Source organism: Centroberyx gerrardi, chromosome 15 (assembly GCF_048128805.1).
Source record: "Centroberyx gerrardi isolate f3 chromosome 15, fCenGer3.hap1.cur.20231027, whole genome shotgun sequence".
Classification (NCBI taxonomy): domain Eukaryota; kingdom Metazoa; phylum Chordata; class Actinopteri; order Beryciformes; family Berycidae; genus Centroberyx; species Centroberyx gerrardi.
This window is the reverse complement of record NC_136011.1, coordinates 28,981,836-28,999,879: the sequence shown is the minus strand read 5'-3', so window position 1 is coordinate 28,999,879 and position 18,044 is coordinate 28,981,836. Positions and strand designations below refer to the sequence as shown.

General features: G+C 41.2%; 2 protein-coding genes across 4 annotated transcripts in view; both read right to left on the bottom strand.

Moving 5' to 3' along the window:
• Positions 1 to 4,323: 4,323 nt before the first annotated feature.
• On the bottom strand, positions 4,324 to 6,273 carry LOC139922618 (serum amyloid A-5 protein-like). The gene is made up of 4 exons (XM_071913142.2): positions 6,243 to 6,273; positions 6,061 to 6,160; positions 5,771 to 5,909; positions 4,324 to 4,651 (listed from the first exon to the last, which is right to left on the bottom strand). Exons 2-4 carry the CDS (start codon positions 6,146 to 6,148, stop codon positions 4,513 to 4,515), a joined length of 366 nt encoding a protein of 121 aa, XP_071769243.2. The 5' UTR covers positions 6,149 to 6,160; positions 6,243 to 6,273; the 3' UTR covers positions 4,324 to 4,512.
• A 7,091-nt stretch (positions 6,274 to 13,364) lies between these two features.
• The window catches only part of LOC139922619 (spectrin beta chain, non-erythrocytic 1), a 106,491-nt gene continuing 101,811 nt past the window's right edge, over positions 13,365 to 18,044 (bottom strand). For all 3 annotated transcript variants that reach the window (XM_078288767.1, XM_078288765.1, XM_078288766.1), the window contains exons 40-43: positions 17,400 to 17,599; positions 17,078 to 17,251; positions 16,458 to 16,500; positions 13,365 to 15,675 (exon numbers count right to left, since the gene is read on the bottom strand). In XM_078288767.1, the coding sequence (XP_078144893.1) occupies positions 15,460 to 15,675; positions 16,458 to 16,500; positions 17,078 to 17,251; positions 17,400 to 17,599 (633 nt within the window). In that variant the 3' untranslated portion in view covers positions 13,365 to 15,459. The remainder of the gene's footprint in view (positions 15,676 to 16,457; positions 16,501 to 17,077; positions 17,252 to 17,399; positions 17,600 to 18,044) is intronic.

Below are 18,044 nucleotides of genomic sequence, written 5' to 3'. Positions count from 1 at the left end.
GGCAAATACATAAGTTGTATTGTAAAGTGCTTCATAATGGGATATTGGAAAAATAAGAACACATAAAACAGTAAAAAACATGGATAGTAAAACACAGTAAAACAGTAAAATGTTGAGAAGACACAGACACAACCAGAGCCGCAGAATAAAAATGTGTCTTAAGCGCACACGCACACACACACACACACACACACACACACACACACACACACACACACCTTAAACTAGCTCTTTCTCCCATAGGACTTGTAAACTGCCTTCCTGTCTGTCCTCACCTTGGTAACAACATGGGGGATTTACATCCATAGAGACATGACATAAAACACGCACACACACACACACACACACACACACACACACACACACACACACACACACACAGGGGTCTTATTATAAAGCCTGTGTTTACCTCGCAGCTCCATGCCAACACACACCGACCTCTGGATATAAAGACAGTCAGAGATGAGAGTTATGGTTCGAACATTTGTTTATAACTGTAAATAACACATATTTTTGCACTACTGCATATTTGCACTCTGTTTATACAATCACACTCAACATCCTGCACTGATGCCAGATTAATGACTCTGATGTCATTGTATGCGTTTATATTGTCGGTGTATGGGCATATACTGTATATGGATGTATGTATAGGCTACATCTTAGCCAATTCTGGAAGTATATATGTGTGGGGAAGGTGTTAGTGTTATGTGTGTATGAATGTAAGAAACGGGAGCTGGGGCTTTTAACCAAAGTCAAATTCCTTGTATGTGTGCATACTTGGCCAATAAAGCCTGATTCTGATTCTGAATAGACAAAACAATAAATGAACTATGATCATAGATTTCCAATTTGAATTTTGTTTAACTTTCTATCCCCAACTACCATCTCTCTGCCATTTTTAAGGTGATGTGAGGTGTTTCTGAAAAAGACGTTTTCAGCCCACGATGGAAGACGATGAGGGATTCGAGCAGATGGTGGTGAATCCCTTTAAATTCATTCTATTCCTGTATATATTCCTGTATTTGTATTAAACTTGGTGGATTAAGTCATTCTGAAGCACCTAGACTGGCATTTACTGGTCATCTTGCGCCATCTTGTGGCCAAAAAACCAAAGGAAATCAACTGCTGTCAACAAGAGCCGGAGGTACTGATCCCCTGTGGAGGATGAAAAGAGAGTTTTTGTGTCTCAGCTCGGTGAGAGAGAGAGAGGGGAGAGATGTTGTATGTGAGATAAAGAGTGTATGTATATGTGTATGAGATATGGAGCATATGTGTACAGTATGTATGCATGTGTGTGTGTGTGTCTAAACTGCCTGGTGGTGTGTTTAATTAAACGGTCACAGCATGGAGTTGGTAATCCTGTCCAATCCCTGCTTCCTGCTGCTGTAATCCAGTCTGCACTGCTGCAGCGTACACACACACACACACACACTTTCTCTCTGTCGGGGAAATTTTGGTTAACTTTGGGTAATTTTGCTCTAATAGCATCGGTTTGATGCAGTTAATGTGTGTTATTCGTCAAAAATGCGAAACCTTTAACATCTGAAGAGAAACACACACTTAAATGCAATAAATCGCTCCATAGAAAATAGCTGAGTGACTTAATTTGTAATTTTTGTTTGGATATTTGGAATTAAAGTGGAAGTGACTTCACCTGGCACTTGTCAGCTGGTTGAATAGTGAGGAGAGTTTTATGTACCGAGGCGTTGAAGAAGCATTCCAGCGCCCCCTAGAGGCAACGCTGGAAGACCGGCACACGATGTCCTACTTCAGCTTACTGCTGTCAACACTGAAAACACCGTGGTCAGCTTCTGTTGTGTGGCGGTCTGTTCCAATTGAAGGGAAAACGACGGAGAAGCCGGGTCATCGCCCCCCCGACCCCCCGACCCCCCAACCCCCCGACCCCCCGACCCCCCGACCTCCGCACCCTGACTTTCCACTGTCAAACTACTTCCTGTTTCTAGTCCTGTCTCCTCCCCCTGATCCTTTCCTTCAGGGGAATCACGTGCATTATTTGCATTTAGGGCTGAACGATTTAGAAAAAATATCTAATTGTGATTATTTTGACTGATATTGCAATTTCGATATGATTTGCGATATTAGAGGGAATGATAATTTTTACATCATTATTGTCATTTTCATTGAAAAACGTATTAAAATGATTATGGTGTGATTTTTGCGGGGATCTGTACCAAACAAAGATGTTTTCTTAAGTCTGTAGAATATGATGTGTAGGCAGGACATCTCTGCAGCATGACAATATTTAATTTAAAATGGTATTTTGACACACATTTCGCCTTTAACAAATATTGCGCCTCCTGCGATTTGAAAATTGCAGTAGGCCATATTGCGATTTCGATAAAATTTCGATTAATTGCATTAATTGCTATTTGCATTTCAAGACATCGCACTCATTTCAAGACATTTTGGGAGACCAGGCTGAAGTTAGACGCACCGCAACAACACTTGTTTCCCAAAATTTTCTTCGGCCCATTTCCTGTTCTGTTGTACAGCAGAAGTCCTCCTTCATGCATTTATCCTGCAGAAAATTCTTCCTTGAAAGATAAGAAATACAAAGGACTACTGTATATTCTAACACAAAACTCCAGTGTCTCTAAACTACTTACTAGATCATTCCTTGTAACTTCAGATGACTGATTCTACCAAATAATTCCTCTTGGGGATGCAGCTAAAGTGCAGCAGTAGTTCAGCAAACATGCAGTAAAAAGTGGGACTTCTACAACGTCTTCTTCTTTAAGTCAAGGAAAGTAATCTTACTGTTAAAGCGCTTCGGGAAACCGAGCCCCGCCAGTCACTCAGCACTTAACACTTCAAAGACAAAGATCCTTTTCACCGTTTATCTTTAAAAAAAGGTTTTCTGTGTAGCGTGTGAGTTGAAGGCAGCGTGGTATTATCCACTCCAGACTCCCTGGAGCAGAAGATGAAAGTAGAAGAGGTTTAAAGTTCATTTTCTACTTGAAACTGAAGTGAAGAGGAAAAGGATCAAAGAGAGAGCTGTGATTCTGAAAGACGGCAGAGTCGCATATATTCATCCAAAACCTGTTAAATAGGTTGGATAGACATACAATAAAAACATAAAACACCAAATAAAATAAAAAGCAGTTTGCTGTCTTCAAGTATGTTGCCAAAAAATGTAAATAGTGGATCTCTGATAGTAATAAGTTTACACCAGGACATTTCAGATTTCAGATGCGAGTTTCTCTTTGAAGTCTTTTATGATCTGTCCGCGGCATTAAAGTTTCAGTAAAGGAAAAAGTAAATGTCATGTGCAGCAGAGTGTCCTGGTGGTTAGAAAGTCCCGCCTGGAGCAGGAAGGCCACAAGTTCGTTCCCCGGTGGAGAGTCCTCGAGGAAGACACTGAAGTCTCACCTGCTCACAGAGTTTAATTCTCTTTGGGGAAGAACAGCTTGGATCGTGTCTCTTCCTCCAGGATAAAACCCCCAAATCAGTGATTCTGTGATCTGTTGCTCCGGTAGAGGAGACTGGAGAATTGATTCTTCTTGATTCTTTTTGATCCTTAAAGTTACTTGGCTAACTGACATGGAGATAACACTGTTGTCAAATAGCTTGGCGAGGCGACTCTCCCAAATCTGGATTTCTTTACGGCCCCAAACTCCAACTGGAGAAGCAGATTTGTTTAAGGCGGTCGAATAAATGCTGTTAGTAGTAGCATTATTTTACAAGCTTTACTAATGGCTAACGTATGTATCAACAAACACTGTTATTAGCAATATTAATCTTTGTTTGCCGACTCTCAGCAGCCACTGCACACCTGATTCCTCTGAGCGCAGCCCTTCCTGTGGTTTCTTACTTTTGTTTTCCTAATGAGGTTGTCATGGAAGTTTTTTCTTGTGCTCAGTTGAGGGTCTAACGCTGCAGGTGTCGTTTTCATTTATTGTTTTACTAATGTTGTGACGCCCTTGGAGACTTTTAGCATCCTTTAGTCCCTGTATGGAAAAATGTCTTTCAGACAGCCTGCTTGTACCCGTTTCACCTTGTTTCACAGATAGACAGCAAATGTTAAACCTGACCATGATATTCATGAAACTTATTTTTGAACTTTCAACTGGAAGCAGCTCACTCATTATTTTAAAAGACGCAGCAGCCTTTAGTCGTATGGAAAAATTACTTTCAGACAGAAGATACAAATTTGTAAAATGTTGTTAGCCAGCATCATTTCAATTATATTACAGTAATTTTGGCATGGAAAGAGATGATAGCTAAAATGTTTTATATTTGATGTTTCTAGTAATTTGAGACTCAGACACAAGAGATGATTTCCATTTGTTAAATAATTTTACAGAACATTTGATAAATCATATAAACATGGAAGTAATTTAATGGTTATAGGTTTCATCAGTATCAGTATCACAACATATTTCTGGTATCATATTAGTGTATATTTCATATATGTGCTGTACTGTTCTGAGGAGCTAAAAAAGAACAGTTTCTTGCATGCATTTTATTGTTAGGTAGATTTTTCTATCTTCAGTATCTTCCGGGAAGTCCTCTCGGTCTGTAACGGTTGGGATCGCCTCCGCTGCGTCCCCATTCATTAGCTTTCCGATCTGCAGCCAAGTCCATAGGATCCCGACCCCGTATTTTGTTATACGTCTCTCTGCCATCACTAAATTAAGAATACGGACATTGAATGTTAGTATCAGACAACACAGCAATGATATTTTTAACAGATCTACAGTTGAGATCAATTATAACATTCTCCACACAGCAGAATTATCTCTATATTTACGTAAAGAAATATTCACAAAGCGCTTCTCTGGGTATCACACTGATTCTCTGCTGTTTGGCGATCAGGATTAGAATTGAAATTCAAAATAAAGATACCAAATCCTCTTTGTCTGTTTGATCAATAAATGGCTGTTTGATCCAAAAATCAATGTGTTTGCATGTTTGTCAGTAAAAACATAAAAAAATGACAAAAACTATCAAATACAATTCAGCCAATTTTAAACAATTTAGAAACTGTCTTTCTGCGGATGCTGCCAAGCTTTTTCATGCATGCTATGATTTTTTTCTCACTTGTCCTATTGCACAACAATCTGGGCTCAAGCTGGAGAAACGGTGATTAAACCCCTGCAATCCTTACACAGATACACTTTAAAAGTAATGGATAAAAAGCCCATCCAGTATAATCACTGTAATATACTTCAGAAGCACAACTTTTTGAGTTTTGAGAGATTTTAGATTTCATTCAAAGGTGTGTCTTGTTTTCATAATTTTAGCGAGCAGCGAGCAGCACTAACTCCTCTAGACCTTCTGGAGGAGATCGCTCTGCAGCCTCCTGTCGCTGCTTCTGGACAGTCTGCTTTCTGTGAAGGGAACTGAACAGTGGAACACACTTCCATGATATTAAGAGTTGCAGGTCCTTTAGCAGTTTTAAAGCTGAATAAAAAATCTGGCTTAAAGCTAAACAAACATGTAACTACTAATTGCAGACTGTAACTGACCTAATTTTTAAAGCATATGCACTTTGCACTGGTTTTAAAATTTTGTACACTTCAATGTCTAGTGTCTATTATGTGTTAGTGTTGTTTGTATTTGTGTGGATTGTATATATATAGTTTTCAACTGTAACCTGCCAAGGGACTGCAGATGAAAAGTAGATAAACCTGGTATATAGTAACATTTATGTTTAAGATTGTACATGGTCCCTTACAAATAAATAAATAAATAAAAATGTGCATTAACCAACAGTATATAATGGGATATAACTTTTGATACTGACCTGATGACTCTAGCTGCCCATCTGCCTCCTGGTCCTCTTTGGGCAGCATCATAGTTTCCCCTGGCATGAAAGTATTTGTCTGAGTTTTTCCAGTTTGCCTCCCTCATGTCACGATATGCTCGCAACATGTCACAACCTCCTGCGCAGAAGGCAAACAGTGATGGATTTTTGACAAGTGAACTATAGAGTTCATATGAGGCATGTCATGAAAAACACAAAATATTGGAGATGTCACATTAAAGTGATACACATTGCTATTATGAAGGCCAGGAAAAGGTCAAGCTTCTAACCTTGAGCAGCTTGGATGGGAAACCGGTGCCACTGGGCGTGGGTTTCCACAAGGAGAATCAGAACAAGTCCTGCGAGGAGCAACTTCATGGCTGTAGGAGTCTAAAAGGGAAAAAACAATAATAAGCAACAAATTCTAAATAAAAACTGCAAAAAACTATGTACTTATACTCTTCCTCATTACCAGTAAAAATGCAAAGTTAATTTGCTGCTCCTGAAGAAACATCATCTAGAAACCTCACATGATGACGTGAGGAGGGGTTCAAAATGTTTCAGGATATTCCTTGGCTGTTCAACTGCAAAAAGGCTGACACTGCAGTAGATTTATGCAAACAATAAAAGTGCATTAGTGCAAGAGACTGCTTGCCACTGGTCATCAAAAATATGCTTCCCATTTTCACAGTCCTGACCTCAATCAGTTGCACTCTAGTGGAGACTGCTGTCAGTCTCCACATCATTTTTGATCATTTGTGATCACAGCCCCTAAACTTTGGAATAACCCGCCCCAGTAAACTCTTTATCCTGTTTAAAAGCGGAAAAAAAGAAATCTCATTTTATGCTCTTGCATTTGATTGATAGGTTTTTTATTTTTGCTTGCATTGTTCTACATTAGTTTTGTTAAATCGTTTGTTACCTTTTCTTTCCTTTATTATAGTTGATTGTTGATACATTGTTTTGTTCCTTTAATTTAACAGGATTTATTTTGTCAAGAAAAGTGCTTTATAAAAATACTATTATTATTATTGCTGCTATCGCTATTATTATCATTATTATTAATTTGGCTGTTGTTTTTGTTGTTGTTGTTCCATCATCTACTGTATTCAAAATCTCCACTAGAGGCAGCAGTCAACACGTCTGGAGCTCTGAAGTAATCAAAACAAAACCTTGGGGGAAATGCACGGTGACCGAGGACATGCAAAACATACTGCTGTTTTACTTACTGTGTCTTTTGAAAGAGAAGCAACAAGTCCAGATCCTGCAGGTCCACGGAGCACGAGTTGAAGTGCACTAGCTGCGGCCACACTGATCTGTCGGACAGAAAACGGACAGAATAAGGGATTGAGGGCAGAAACACAGCAGCAGAAACAAGTCAAATTCATTTGAACACAATGGGCCTCATGCAAGAACAGATTCGTTCTTAAATCACTCGTACGAGCGACAAGTAAGAGAAATTTAAGATAAGAATACGAAAATGTTCTTGCATGAGGCCAATGTCTCCCAAATCCTTCAGTGTTTCCAAGAGGAGCTCTTTAACCGACGTCATCGTTGCTCCCTGGCAAATTCAAAGCATATTTTCAATTTATGCAATTTCTCTAACCGGGATGAAGATTCATCTCATCACATCTCACCAGTACCAGTGTTTAAGACATGTTTAAGATTATTTTGACAGCCAGGCCACACAAGGTAATTGGTAATGTTTGTTCTATTGTCTGATCTCATACTCTTTTCTGCCTTTCCCATTCCCTTTATTCCCTTTCTATTTCCGTTTTTCTTTTTTCACTTGGCTGTAACTTTTTCCAGCCTCCTGCTGCCAGTACCTAGAATGAGTAACAGCTGGAAGTCCATGAGCTCATCCGTCCGTTTCGACTTTCACATTCCCTCTCAGTCAAAGAGCAAAACAGCACAATTAAATATCTACATCCAAACAAATACTAAAACCGTGTAGCTCCACTGTTTTCAAGAACATGTTAAAGTATACAAACTTGAACTAATTTTGTAACAGAAGACACTGACACACACACACACACACACACTCGTTGCACATTGTCTTGTGTTATAAAATAAGGTCACAATCAAGGTTATTATCGTTAACGAAAACTAACGAAATAACGAAAACTAGGTGTGAAAAAACATTTTCGCTAACTGAAATAAAAATAAAAAAGAGGCTTTACAAAATAACGATAACTAACTGAAACTGTATTGTGTGTTTACAAAACTAACTAAAATAAACTAAAATTATAGAGAAAATGTCTTCAGTTTTCGTCTTTGTCAATTTATTTCATACATAAGCCTGAACAGTATTTTGGGTGGATATGAAATCTATCTTCCAATTTATTTTTTTTTTATTTTTTTTTTACCTTTTTGAATCTCGCCCCTGACAAATACCCCATATTACAAAAAAAGACTAAAACTAACACTGAAACTAATAAAAACTAAACTAAAACTAAGCATTTTCAAAAAATAAAAACTAAACTAAACTAGCAAACCCGCTTTAAAAACTAATTAAAACTAAACTGAAATTGAAAACAAAAAGTCAAAATGAAATAAAAATAAAAACTAATGAAAAATGCAAAACTATAATAACCTTGGTCACAATACATTCATTTGGCTCTTTTGGTTTCAAATCTTCACAAAGTAGTGTCACTAAAATGTCACTGGTGAACAATTTGTGTGGGTGGAGTACCAGTGTCACTTATGGATAACATTTGATTTTAAGAAAAAATATATTATCCAGGTAGGATAATTACCTTGAAACACTGAAAGACACTGCTTTTCCTCCTTCGTCAGTCCTGGGTGTCTGTGTTCATTTAGTAAGACACTGAACCAGTCTAAACTTTGGTCAGCACTGATGAGTACTGATGAGAAAAGGGTAAGATCAAGTTTTATTATGCGTCTACCAAATGATGTAACCTCATAATCTCCAGTAGCCACTCCTCATTGAGACATACTGAAAGTGAAAGAAAATAACTATCCTAAATGTTTCCAGACATGGAGAAAAGACTTATGACTTATTTTTGTCTTATTATTGTAAATAGAAGCCAGCTAACTGTATGATTTACACGAGGTCTCTCTAACGATGGCTGGGCTGGATAAGCCTCCTGACTTGCATGAATTGTGCAATAGGAAACTCTTCACATCACTCAAATTTGTATTTTTTTTTTATCTAATAATACCAAACACCATTCTATACTGTCTCATTTTTAAGGCCAATTAGGTTATGGGTATATCCATGTTGTTATATGAAGACTGGAGCTAACAGAGGAGTCCCACAGCTTCCTCACTCCTCCTCCTCCCTACCAGGAAGTAACCTGGAGGAGACGAGGAGAGGAAGGGAGTGGAGGAGAGGAGGGAGCCAGCGAACGTTCATTTGCTACTCCATCATCAAAAATGGAGGTCTGCTGTTGATGTGGCCCTATCATTACTAATAACATGAAAACGTGAATGTCATAGGCCTACCGTATTTCCTCTAATAGTGGCCCGGGCCTTTATTTACCTCAACTGCAGAGGGTACCAGGCCTTTATTGGAAGCAGGCTTACATTAGAGACAGGCCTTTATTTCTAATTCCCTCTGTTTGATAAGTATATTTGCTCATATTTTAGTACGAAGCCTGCTTGTTTTCTGATCTGCTTCTGTTGGGGTTCGTTAGGTAGCTGTTTTTTTGTTACTGCGATGCATTACGATAATTACGGTAATCGACGACGGCACGCTCCAGAGACTTCCGCCGGCCGAGCCGTCTTGTGGCACTTGTATGTTACTACAAACTACAGTTACATGTATAACAGGCGCCAGGAGTTTACCGGTATCCACCGTTGTTTGCATGTAAGATGAAGCTAACTGAAGCTAAAGTAGAATCTATACAATTATATTATATCGGCGTTTATTTCGATGCGCGAGCTCAGTCCACCTGACAGCCCTCTGTTCTGTCGGCGGCACGGAGGTTTCGGTGCGCCGAGGGCTTACTGCCGACCATGGATGTATTAGCTGCCGACGCTTCGAGTTTCCCGGGGACACGGTTCCGGCCGAGATTTCGGCGGGGTCCCGACGCCGATGCGTCACTGGGTGTCCCCGATAGGTACGGGCCGTGGTGGAGAGGACAGCGGCGGAGAGAGGAGACGGACACGGTCCAGCCATATACTGGTTTTGACCTAGTCTTGTTTCCTTTGTTTTTTTCCCCGGCCTGTATTTGAGGCCGGCCTTTATTTGTTCGTGTCGACCACGGCCCCGGCCATTATCAGAGACCCGGCTTTTAATTGACTACCGGCCACTATTAGAGGAAATACGGTATTTATACTTTCATCATGGTGATATATCGCCTCTTCTTATTGTGAAAATGTGACTTGATTGTTTTGATGTTTGTGTCAGTGTGGCTGTACGAGAGACTTGTAGGAGGAGTTACATTTGATCAATATTGCAATCCCTGCTGGTCGCGATAAGGACAAGTCAATGAAGGACATAGATTACTTAAAGCACCAATATTATAGGAATTAATTTCCCTTTATTTATATACATATGATCAAAGATGCTTAATGAAGATATTGCTGAAGTTTGATTTTGAGTGGTTGGTTTTAAAGTTATTGCATTTTCAGAACTCCGTCCTTTTCTCCAGTCAGTTTCAGTCTAACTCCAGGAAACGCATCACAGCTGGACTCGCTCCTGATTGGCTCCCTCACTAAAGAATGACTGAAATCCGTCCAATCAGGGTCCAGTTTGCAGCATTTGAAGTAGAAAGCCTCCACTCAGCAGGTTTACCTCATTTGAATTAGAGGAGCCGCTGCTGTCGGCCAATCAGGAGCCAGTATTGTGACGACTCAGTCTTCACATAGGGTCCACTTGTAATTCAACCCGGCGTACGCCGAAACCGGCCCGGGTAGGCGGAGTCGGCACTTGTTATTTAAACGGGCGACGCCGCGGCGTACGCCGGATGGCCCGCTTCAACCTGGCGGCTGAGACCGGCGCTGATGTCACCAGCGCTCTCCTATTGGCTGAGAGACTGAACGGGGTTAGAAAGAGAACCGGACAAAACACCAGCAGACTGAGGATTCACGTTTTCTCCTGCAAGTTGCATTCAGTTTAACTCTTTCAGTTCAACTTTGAACTAAACTACATTTATCTGCAGAACATCATGAAGAACTTTATTCTGATCCTGAGACAGAGGAAACTAAATCATGGAAACTGAATCATATGGAGCTTTAATGCCTCAAATGTTGATTGATGTTCACAAAGGTTTCCTACATCTGCACTGGACTCAGATCTGCATGCAACAGCAACTCAAGCCCAGCAGGGGGCGATGAGAGCTGGAGGTGACAGAGCTGACCGACGGATCAATCTGGATCAATCTGAACCTTCAACACACTGCAAAGAGATTTTCCATTACAAGTCCACAGTGTGCAAACACTTTCTCTACCATTTTAACACTAGGACCACCGAGCTGAAGACTATTACACCATGAATTAAGATCCTGGATCAGAACTCCTACACTAAGATGGACAGGTTAATTTGACTATAATTTAATTCACCATATATAATCCCAATGAGAGAAAGCATGACTATTGTCATCGTAGGTTTCACTCTCAGCACCACGGTCTCCCCATGCAGTGTAAACAAACTAAATCAACAAGAAAAACCTGCTCACATGAGGTCCTGGGGATGAAATCTGATCAAATGGGGGTCTGGAGCTTAATGTGTGTCTATTTGTGGATCTGTTTCCTACTCTATACGACATGGATAACAGGACGAGTGTGGTAAATGCCACCAGGTGTTTAACTGGCCTCCCAAAACCAAAACCCAGCGCTGCAATTACATCTGAAAAGTTCCAGTACGACAGCTCCTGAATTCTCCCTGATGAGAAGTTTTTCTTTTTGGCTTCCAAACAGGTTTCTGGTGATTTTTGCTTGACTGTTGCTCTCCATTATAATGACAAAAACTGCAAGATGAGATTTGGACTCACCTAGGATAAGGTTTGGTCAGCGGAGGAGCTTGATGACCGCTTGATGAACCCGATAACACACCTGGTTCTCTGTATCTGTGGTCAGGATGAACCTCCATCATATCAGAGGCGGATGATGTCTGATATTCAATAAAAGACCAATAACAGGTCAATATATTGGCAAACCGATTGATCAGTCCAAACCTGTGTATCGTTGACAAAGGCTATTCCAATCCAAGTGTGTCGATCTTCAACATGAAAACCTGGTTTTAAGAAATCATTCATTCCAACTGCAGTATCACTGTTGAACCAATCAGAGGACAATATACAGAGAAATGTTTTTAACCCGACTCAGCACACAGCATCTCACCAGGTTTCAGGTTTATTTTATTCTACATTTGTTTGTTGTTATTTTCTACTTTTGTTTTTAACTTTGTTTTTGGCTGTCTGTCTGTTTTGTGTTTGACGAGCCTGACACAAGCCAAAGAAAAATGTCCATGTTGCTTGTAGTAACGGACAATAAAGTTTTCTTGAATCTTGAAGTTTTGTCTCTTCCCTTACGAGGCTGTGACAGTTTCCACACACACACACACACGACACACAAGACGCTGCGGTTCGTTTTAAAAGCATTTTAATGGCTTTTTGCACATATGTAACAGAGAGGGGAGAAGTCTACAGGTGCAGATCCAACTACCGGTGACCCCTGGTCCATATCACACTGACTAACTCACCTACAGCCCCGGCCCCGCCCGCCCGACCCCACCCGCTATGGCAAAACGAGCGCCCACCCGCGCCCACCCGCCCCCATCGTGGCATTGTTGATTGTGCAATATGAAGAAATATCTCGTTACTATCGTTACAGTGACAGAGGAATGCACACTATATTTATCAAATCGCCAGAGAATGTAGCAAAAAGAAATGACAGGAATCATATCAGGCCGATTACCGAGCGAAGATCGATTCAGTTACTCGAAGCGTTTCGATTAGATGGCCGAGCCCCACCCGACTAACCCCGCCGGGTGTGGCAAAACGAGCGCCTCCCCCAGCTTCCTCTTTCGGGGGCCTTTTCCTTTGCCGCCATGTTTCCGAGGCAACAGCGATCGCACGAGTAACTGAAGGGATTCAACAGCGAGGTAATCGGCGAAGTCTGAATCTTACGAACGCAGAGCTGAAGCCAACAAGCAAGCGACCGTCATTCTGCAACATCACTTACTCCCAGTAAATTGCTTTAGAATCCACTTTTCCACTTAACAACAATGCTTAAAGTAATTTTTTTTTTTTTTTATAGTACATCTACGTCTCCATACTTGTCGGACTAAATAAATCTTAAACATACATTAACTGTGAAACTCAAAATACATACTTAGGAAAAAAACATACTCCAAATAACTAAGGGCAGAAGTAAATGTTCCGAAAACAAACAAAAAAGTATAAAATAAAACTTACTGGATGCTCTAAAGTTTGTCAAGAGTTATCGAACATTCTTACTGGTCTTAGTTATTTTTCCCATCGAGTCGGAGCGATTACTGAACCTGACTCGATGGCTCCTTCATTCAGATTTGTAAGTGTACATAGTTATTAGGGTTTTAGGTAAAGAAAGTTATATTCAAATGAAGCTTATTATGGTCGGTACGTCTTATTAGTAGTATAGTAATAAGTGAAATTAAACACAGGTTTATTTTTTTTAACAGTTTGTTATACACAAGTTATACATACAGTTCAAAGCACCGCGGGGCGACGCGGCAAATCACAGCCGCCCTTTTTCTCTGTGGTTACACTGGAATTAGACAGTAGCTGAACTGAACAAAACATTACGGTGATAATCTACTTTCTATGGCTTTACTCCAGTGTACTGACCTGTGGAGAAGTATTATTCAGTACACACAATACTGTATAATCTCATGTAATGTAGTCAGGGTGCTACAACACAGTTTAAGTACAATTATGTCTGAACATTTTGTACTTTGATTGTGTTTTTCCACCTTTGTAAGTCCATCGTGTCTTAAGAAAGATTTCCATTCAGGACTTAAGACAGTAGCACAGTATTATTCTGCACTTACAATACTTTCCCACAGGTTTACACACAAGTTAACACAAGGAAGGCTGGTGGATTCTGGGTTTTTGAAGAGAAGCCGTTGAAGAGGGTAAATACAGTTAAAACTCTTGATTTCTTTGCATGATATTGAAATCTTTCAGCGCTGGTTTGTGCAGGAAGCGGGTCGAGGAGAAGTCAGACAGACATTCTGAAAGCGGAGATGTTTCAGCTCTAAACTTTACAAAACATCCGTCAGTCGACTTCTGCTCGGCCCCCCTGGTGTTAAAACACTTGAAGTCTCATCAATACGACTCAGATTTGGATTTCCTGGTCAGATTCGTGAGATTTGGTTCGAGCTGGGGAAAGCAAACCACAGCAAACAGAGACAAATCCAGAGTCCAGAAGTCCACAGATAAGAACTTAAACCATGTACTGTCTTCCCTACTGTCTAATAACAGGGTAAATACAGATGTGAGGGGTGTGATTTTGCAGGTTTACCCCGCCGCGGTCTCGGTTTCCCCACCACAGAGGGATACAGGTCATCTTGCAGAGACGAGGCCTCGCAAAACTGAGGATGGGCCCTAGGAACTACCTACAACTTCCAACAGAACCAAGACGACTGGGGAGCGTAAACACAAACCCACAAAGGCAGTAGTCGACGAAAGCCGGGATGATGAGAAAGCCAGAAAAAAAAAAACATCAGGACAAAGAAAACACAAAGAATAATAATAATAGTAAGTCATAAATTGGAATATTCTGGTAACTCCACTAGGTCGGTGTTGTTCAGCGGCAAACTCTGGTGTTTTTGTATTTTTACGATGGCAGCTGCCTGAAGCGTTTGCATCCCCCCCCCTTTTTGAATTTCTCTTTTTTTTTCTCAATTAGACCTTGTATCGTTTTTGTTTTTCCTGCTCCTTATCTTACAAAAAAAAAAAGAGGATAAGATGGTGTATTGTAGCTGTAGCTCTGAGCCGGACCGGACGGTTGATAGGCACAGAGTGGAGAGTTTTGGCTCGGAGCTTGCATGCTGGAGTCACGCTTTGAGAAGAAGAAGAGGAGGAGGAAGAGGAAGAGAAGGAGGAGGAGGAAGAAGAGGAGGAGAAGAGGAAGAAGAGGGAGGAGGAAGAGTGGGTGTTTGGGTGTTTTGGTGTAAAGCTGTGTAGCAACTGCTGATGTAATAGCTGCTGGATACTGTAATAACTCGTCCAGATGCGATGTAATGTTCTTATCAATGAGGCAAAAATATAATACAGATAAGTCATATTTCTTCACACTGATATTGTAATATATTTTCTCATAATAATGCAATACATCGTTATGGTTACCGGTAACTAACTACATTATAAGGGCTATCATTCTTTACTTTTCAATTATTACAATATCTTGATGTTATTACATTATCTGGCAATTATGACACTAACAGCTTTAATTACATTTTTAACCCATTTAGAGGGACATTTCATGCCATTTTGAGCAATTATTTTCATAATTATTACAATAAAAATTACACTTATTACAGTATCAGTTGCTACGAGCCGCCTCTAGATCAAAACTCCGATCAAAGGAAATGGACATCAAATATTTGACCGAAGATCGACGAGTAGAGGCGACCGCACCCAGCAGCACCCGAGGGAGAGAGAGGGAAGGAAAGAAGAGGAAGAGGAAGATGGAGGAGAAGGAGGACAGGGGAGGAAGAGGAGAAGGGAAAGAAGTAGCGTCTATTTCTTCTTGCTGAACAGACTGAAGCGTTTCTCCTTGTCTTTCTCTCGTTTGCCCGGGCTGGACTCGGCCGCCATGGCGACGGAGGCGGGGAGCGTCTGAGCGCGTGCGGCGGCGGCGGCGGGGGCGGGGGTGCTGTGGCTGCTGGGGGTGACCTCTGACCTGTCGCCCGACACGGCGGCCGAGATGGCCGAGATCCACGAGTTCATCTCCTCCTGCAGGACGGACAAGGAGAGAGGGAGGTTTAGACAGACGCACACACACACGCACACACACACACACACACACACACATGCACACACACGCACATGCACACGCACACACACTAAATAGAGAAGCGATATTGGATGGGTTACAAATGCTCTGAATCTCTCACACATACAAAAAATGTGCTTACTTACACACACCTGCTTTGAATCACACGCACACACACACACACACACACACACACACACACACAAATAGCACAGGAGAGAGATGTGATCTACACTTCCATCTCCTGAGAATGAACATGGATAGGAGGATTAGACAAACACACAAACAAAGCACAGAGGATAAACATGATCTGCACATTCATCTCCTCCTCAACACACACACACACACACACACACACACACACCTTCCACAAAATACCTCCAGGTTTACATCTCATATTTTAGGCTTTATCTGCTCTTCACTACAGTGAATTACAAACAGCAGAATAAGTGAACATTCATGAATCACCTCACTACAGAGGAACATAGCAAAAGAGATGTTGTCGTTGTAGAAATCCCAATTTCTACTGAACCTACTGCTGCATGTTGCTCCATATCTGAGAGGAATCATTTGGAAAAGTTAAGTTTGGTTCTTTTTAGCCATTAGATAATACAAGGACTGTTCTAGTGACCAGTTAGTTAGAGACACTAGAGTTTTTATGTCACAGTCTACTAATTTGGTTCTAATGTCTAACATTCAAGAATGAACTGTTTGCAGCTCTCATGTTTTTATTTTTACTTACGTCATCTTTGGCTTGGAAGAGATACTCATTCCCATCAGTAACTCTGCGGGGAAAAAAAAAAAGCAACATTTAATAATCAATCTGAACATTTAAAAGGAAGAGTTTACAGGATTCACTTTGGGTGCGATCACATCTACAGTTCATTTTCTCTGGTCTGAACCAGAGTGGAAAATTTGACTTTGTTGTATTATAGAACTCAGCAGTGACCGCCCACTTTTGAACGGCTCCGGTTCCAGGAAGTGAATTTCCCATTCATTCCTCCACTGACGTTTCAGAAAATCCTTATATAAAGAGTTTTAAGCCTGGAACTAAGCCAAGCAACTACAAGATGAATCGTGACCATAAAACATTTGATTTGGAGCAAAAAAAATTGGAAAACAGAAAAAAAGGCAAAGGGTTTTTTTTGCCTTTTTTTTCGTTTTCCAATTTATTTATTTTTGCTCCGAATCAAATGTTTTATGGTCACGATTCATCTTGTAGTTGGTTGGCTTGGTTCCAGGCTTTCACTTTCACAATTCACTTCCTGGAACCGGAGCCGTTCAAAAGTGGGCGGTCACTGTTGAGCTCTATTGGACCTGCAGGTTGAGGTTTCCGTAGGTTTCCACCCTCAGGACACTCACTTGAGTTTGAAGACGTGTTTCTTCTTCTTGTAGTCCAGCGCCACCTCGCAGACTGCGTCCTTCAGGCTGATGGGAATCTCGCTGTGGTAGGGAATACCCTGACTGGCACTCTTCTGGTCCTTATAGAAGCCCATCTCCTGCTGATTGATCACACAGTACACGTTGTGCCACGACCTGCAGACACAGAGAGGAAGAGTTAGCTACAGTCTGCTGCCAGTTTAACTGAATTAAATCAAACCGTAATGATCCAGAGTTCACTTCCAAAATGCCATCGTTCTCTACAAAGACACAAGTATTTAATAGTCACGAAATGTTTGCCTACCTGCTGGAAGCCTTCTTGTTATGCCCCTCCCACTCATGTTTGCGGTGCAGGAAGCCCTCCAGTTGGGAGGTGGGCGAGTCTTGCTGGGTTTTGGCCGGCAGCGTCGCCGCCTGGCTGGCCTTGCCCTTGCGAGATGCCCCGGGAGACCCTGCGGGACTGGGCTCCGACACCCCGTTCACAGCCTCGCCTCCGTCCGCGTCCTGACAACCGAGGAGAGAGAGAGAGGAGTTAGAGACAAGCTGGGGATGGATGGGCGAGAGACGAAACACACACATGCTCTGAATCTTTCTCATTCTCTCTCTCTCTAACACACACTTTCAAACCTCTCTCTCTCACACACACACACACACACACACACACACACACACACACACACACACACAGGCACAGGAAATCAGAGTTATCAGAGCTGCAGCATGCAGAGGCAGAGCAGAATCACAGGCTGTGTCACATTAAAAATCTCTCAACAAATCTCTCCTGAAAAATGCGACTATCTGGCTAAATAAAGGTTACATGAATAAAATAAATTGTACAGACCAGGCCTTTCAACAAAGTTTTAACTTATTGTACATAGCTAGCAGCTCAGTACTCCAACATCAGAGAGGGCACTAGCTTCAACCAACACCATTAAAATCAGTTGTGATT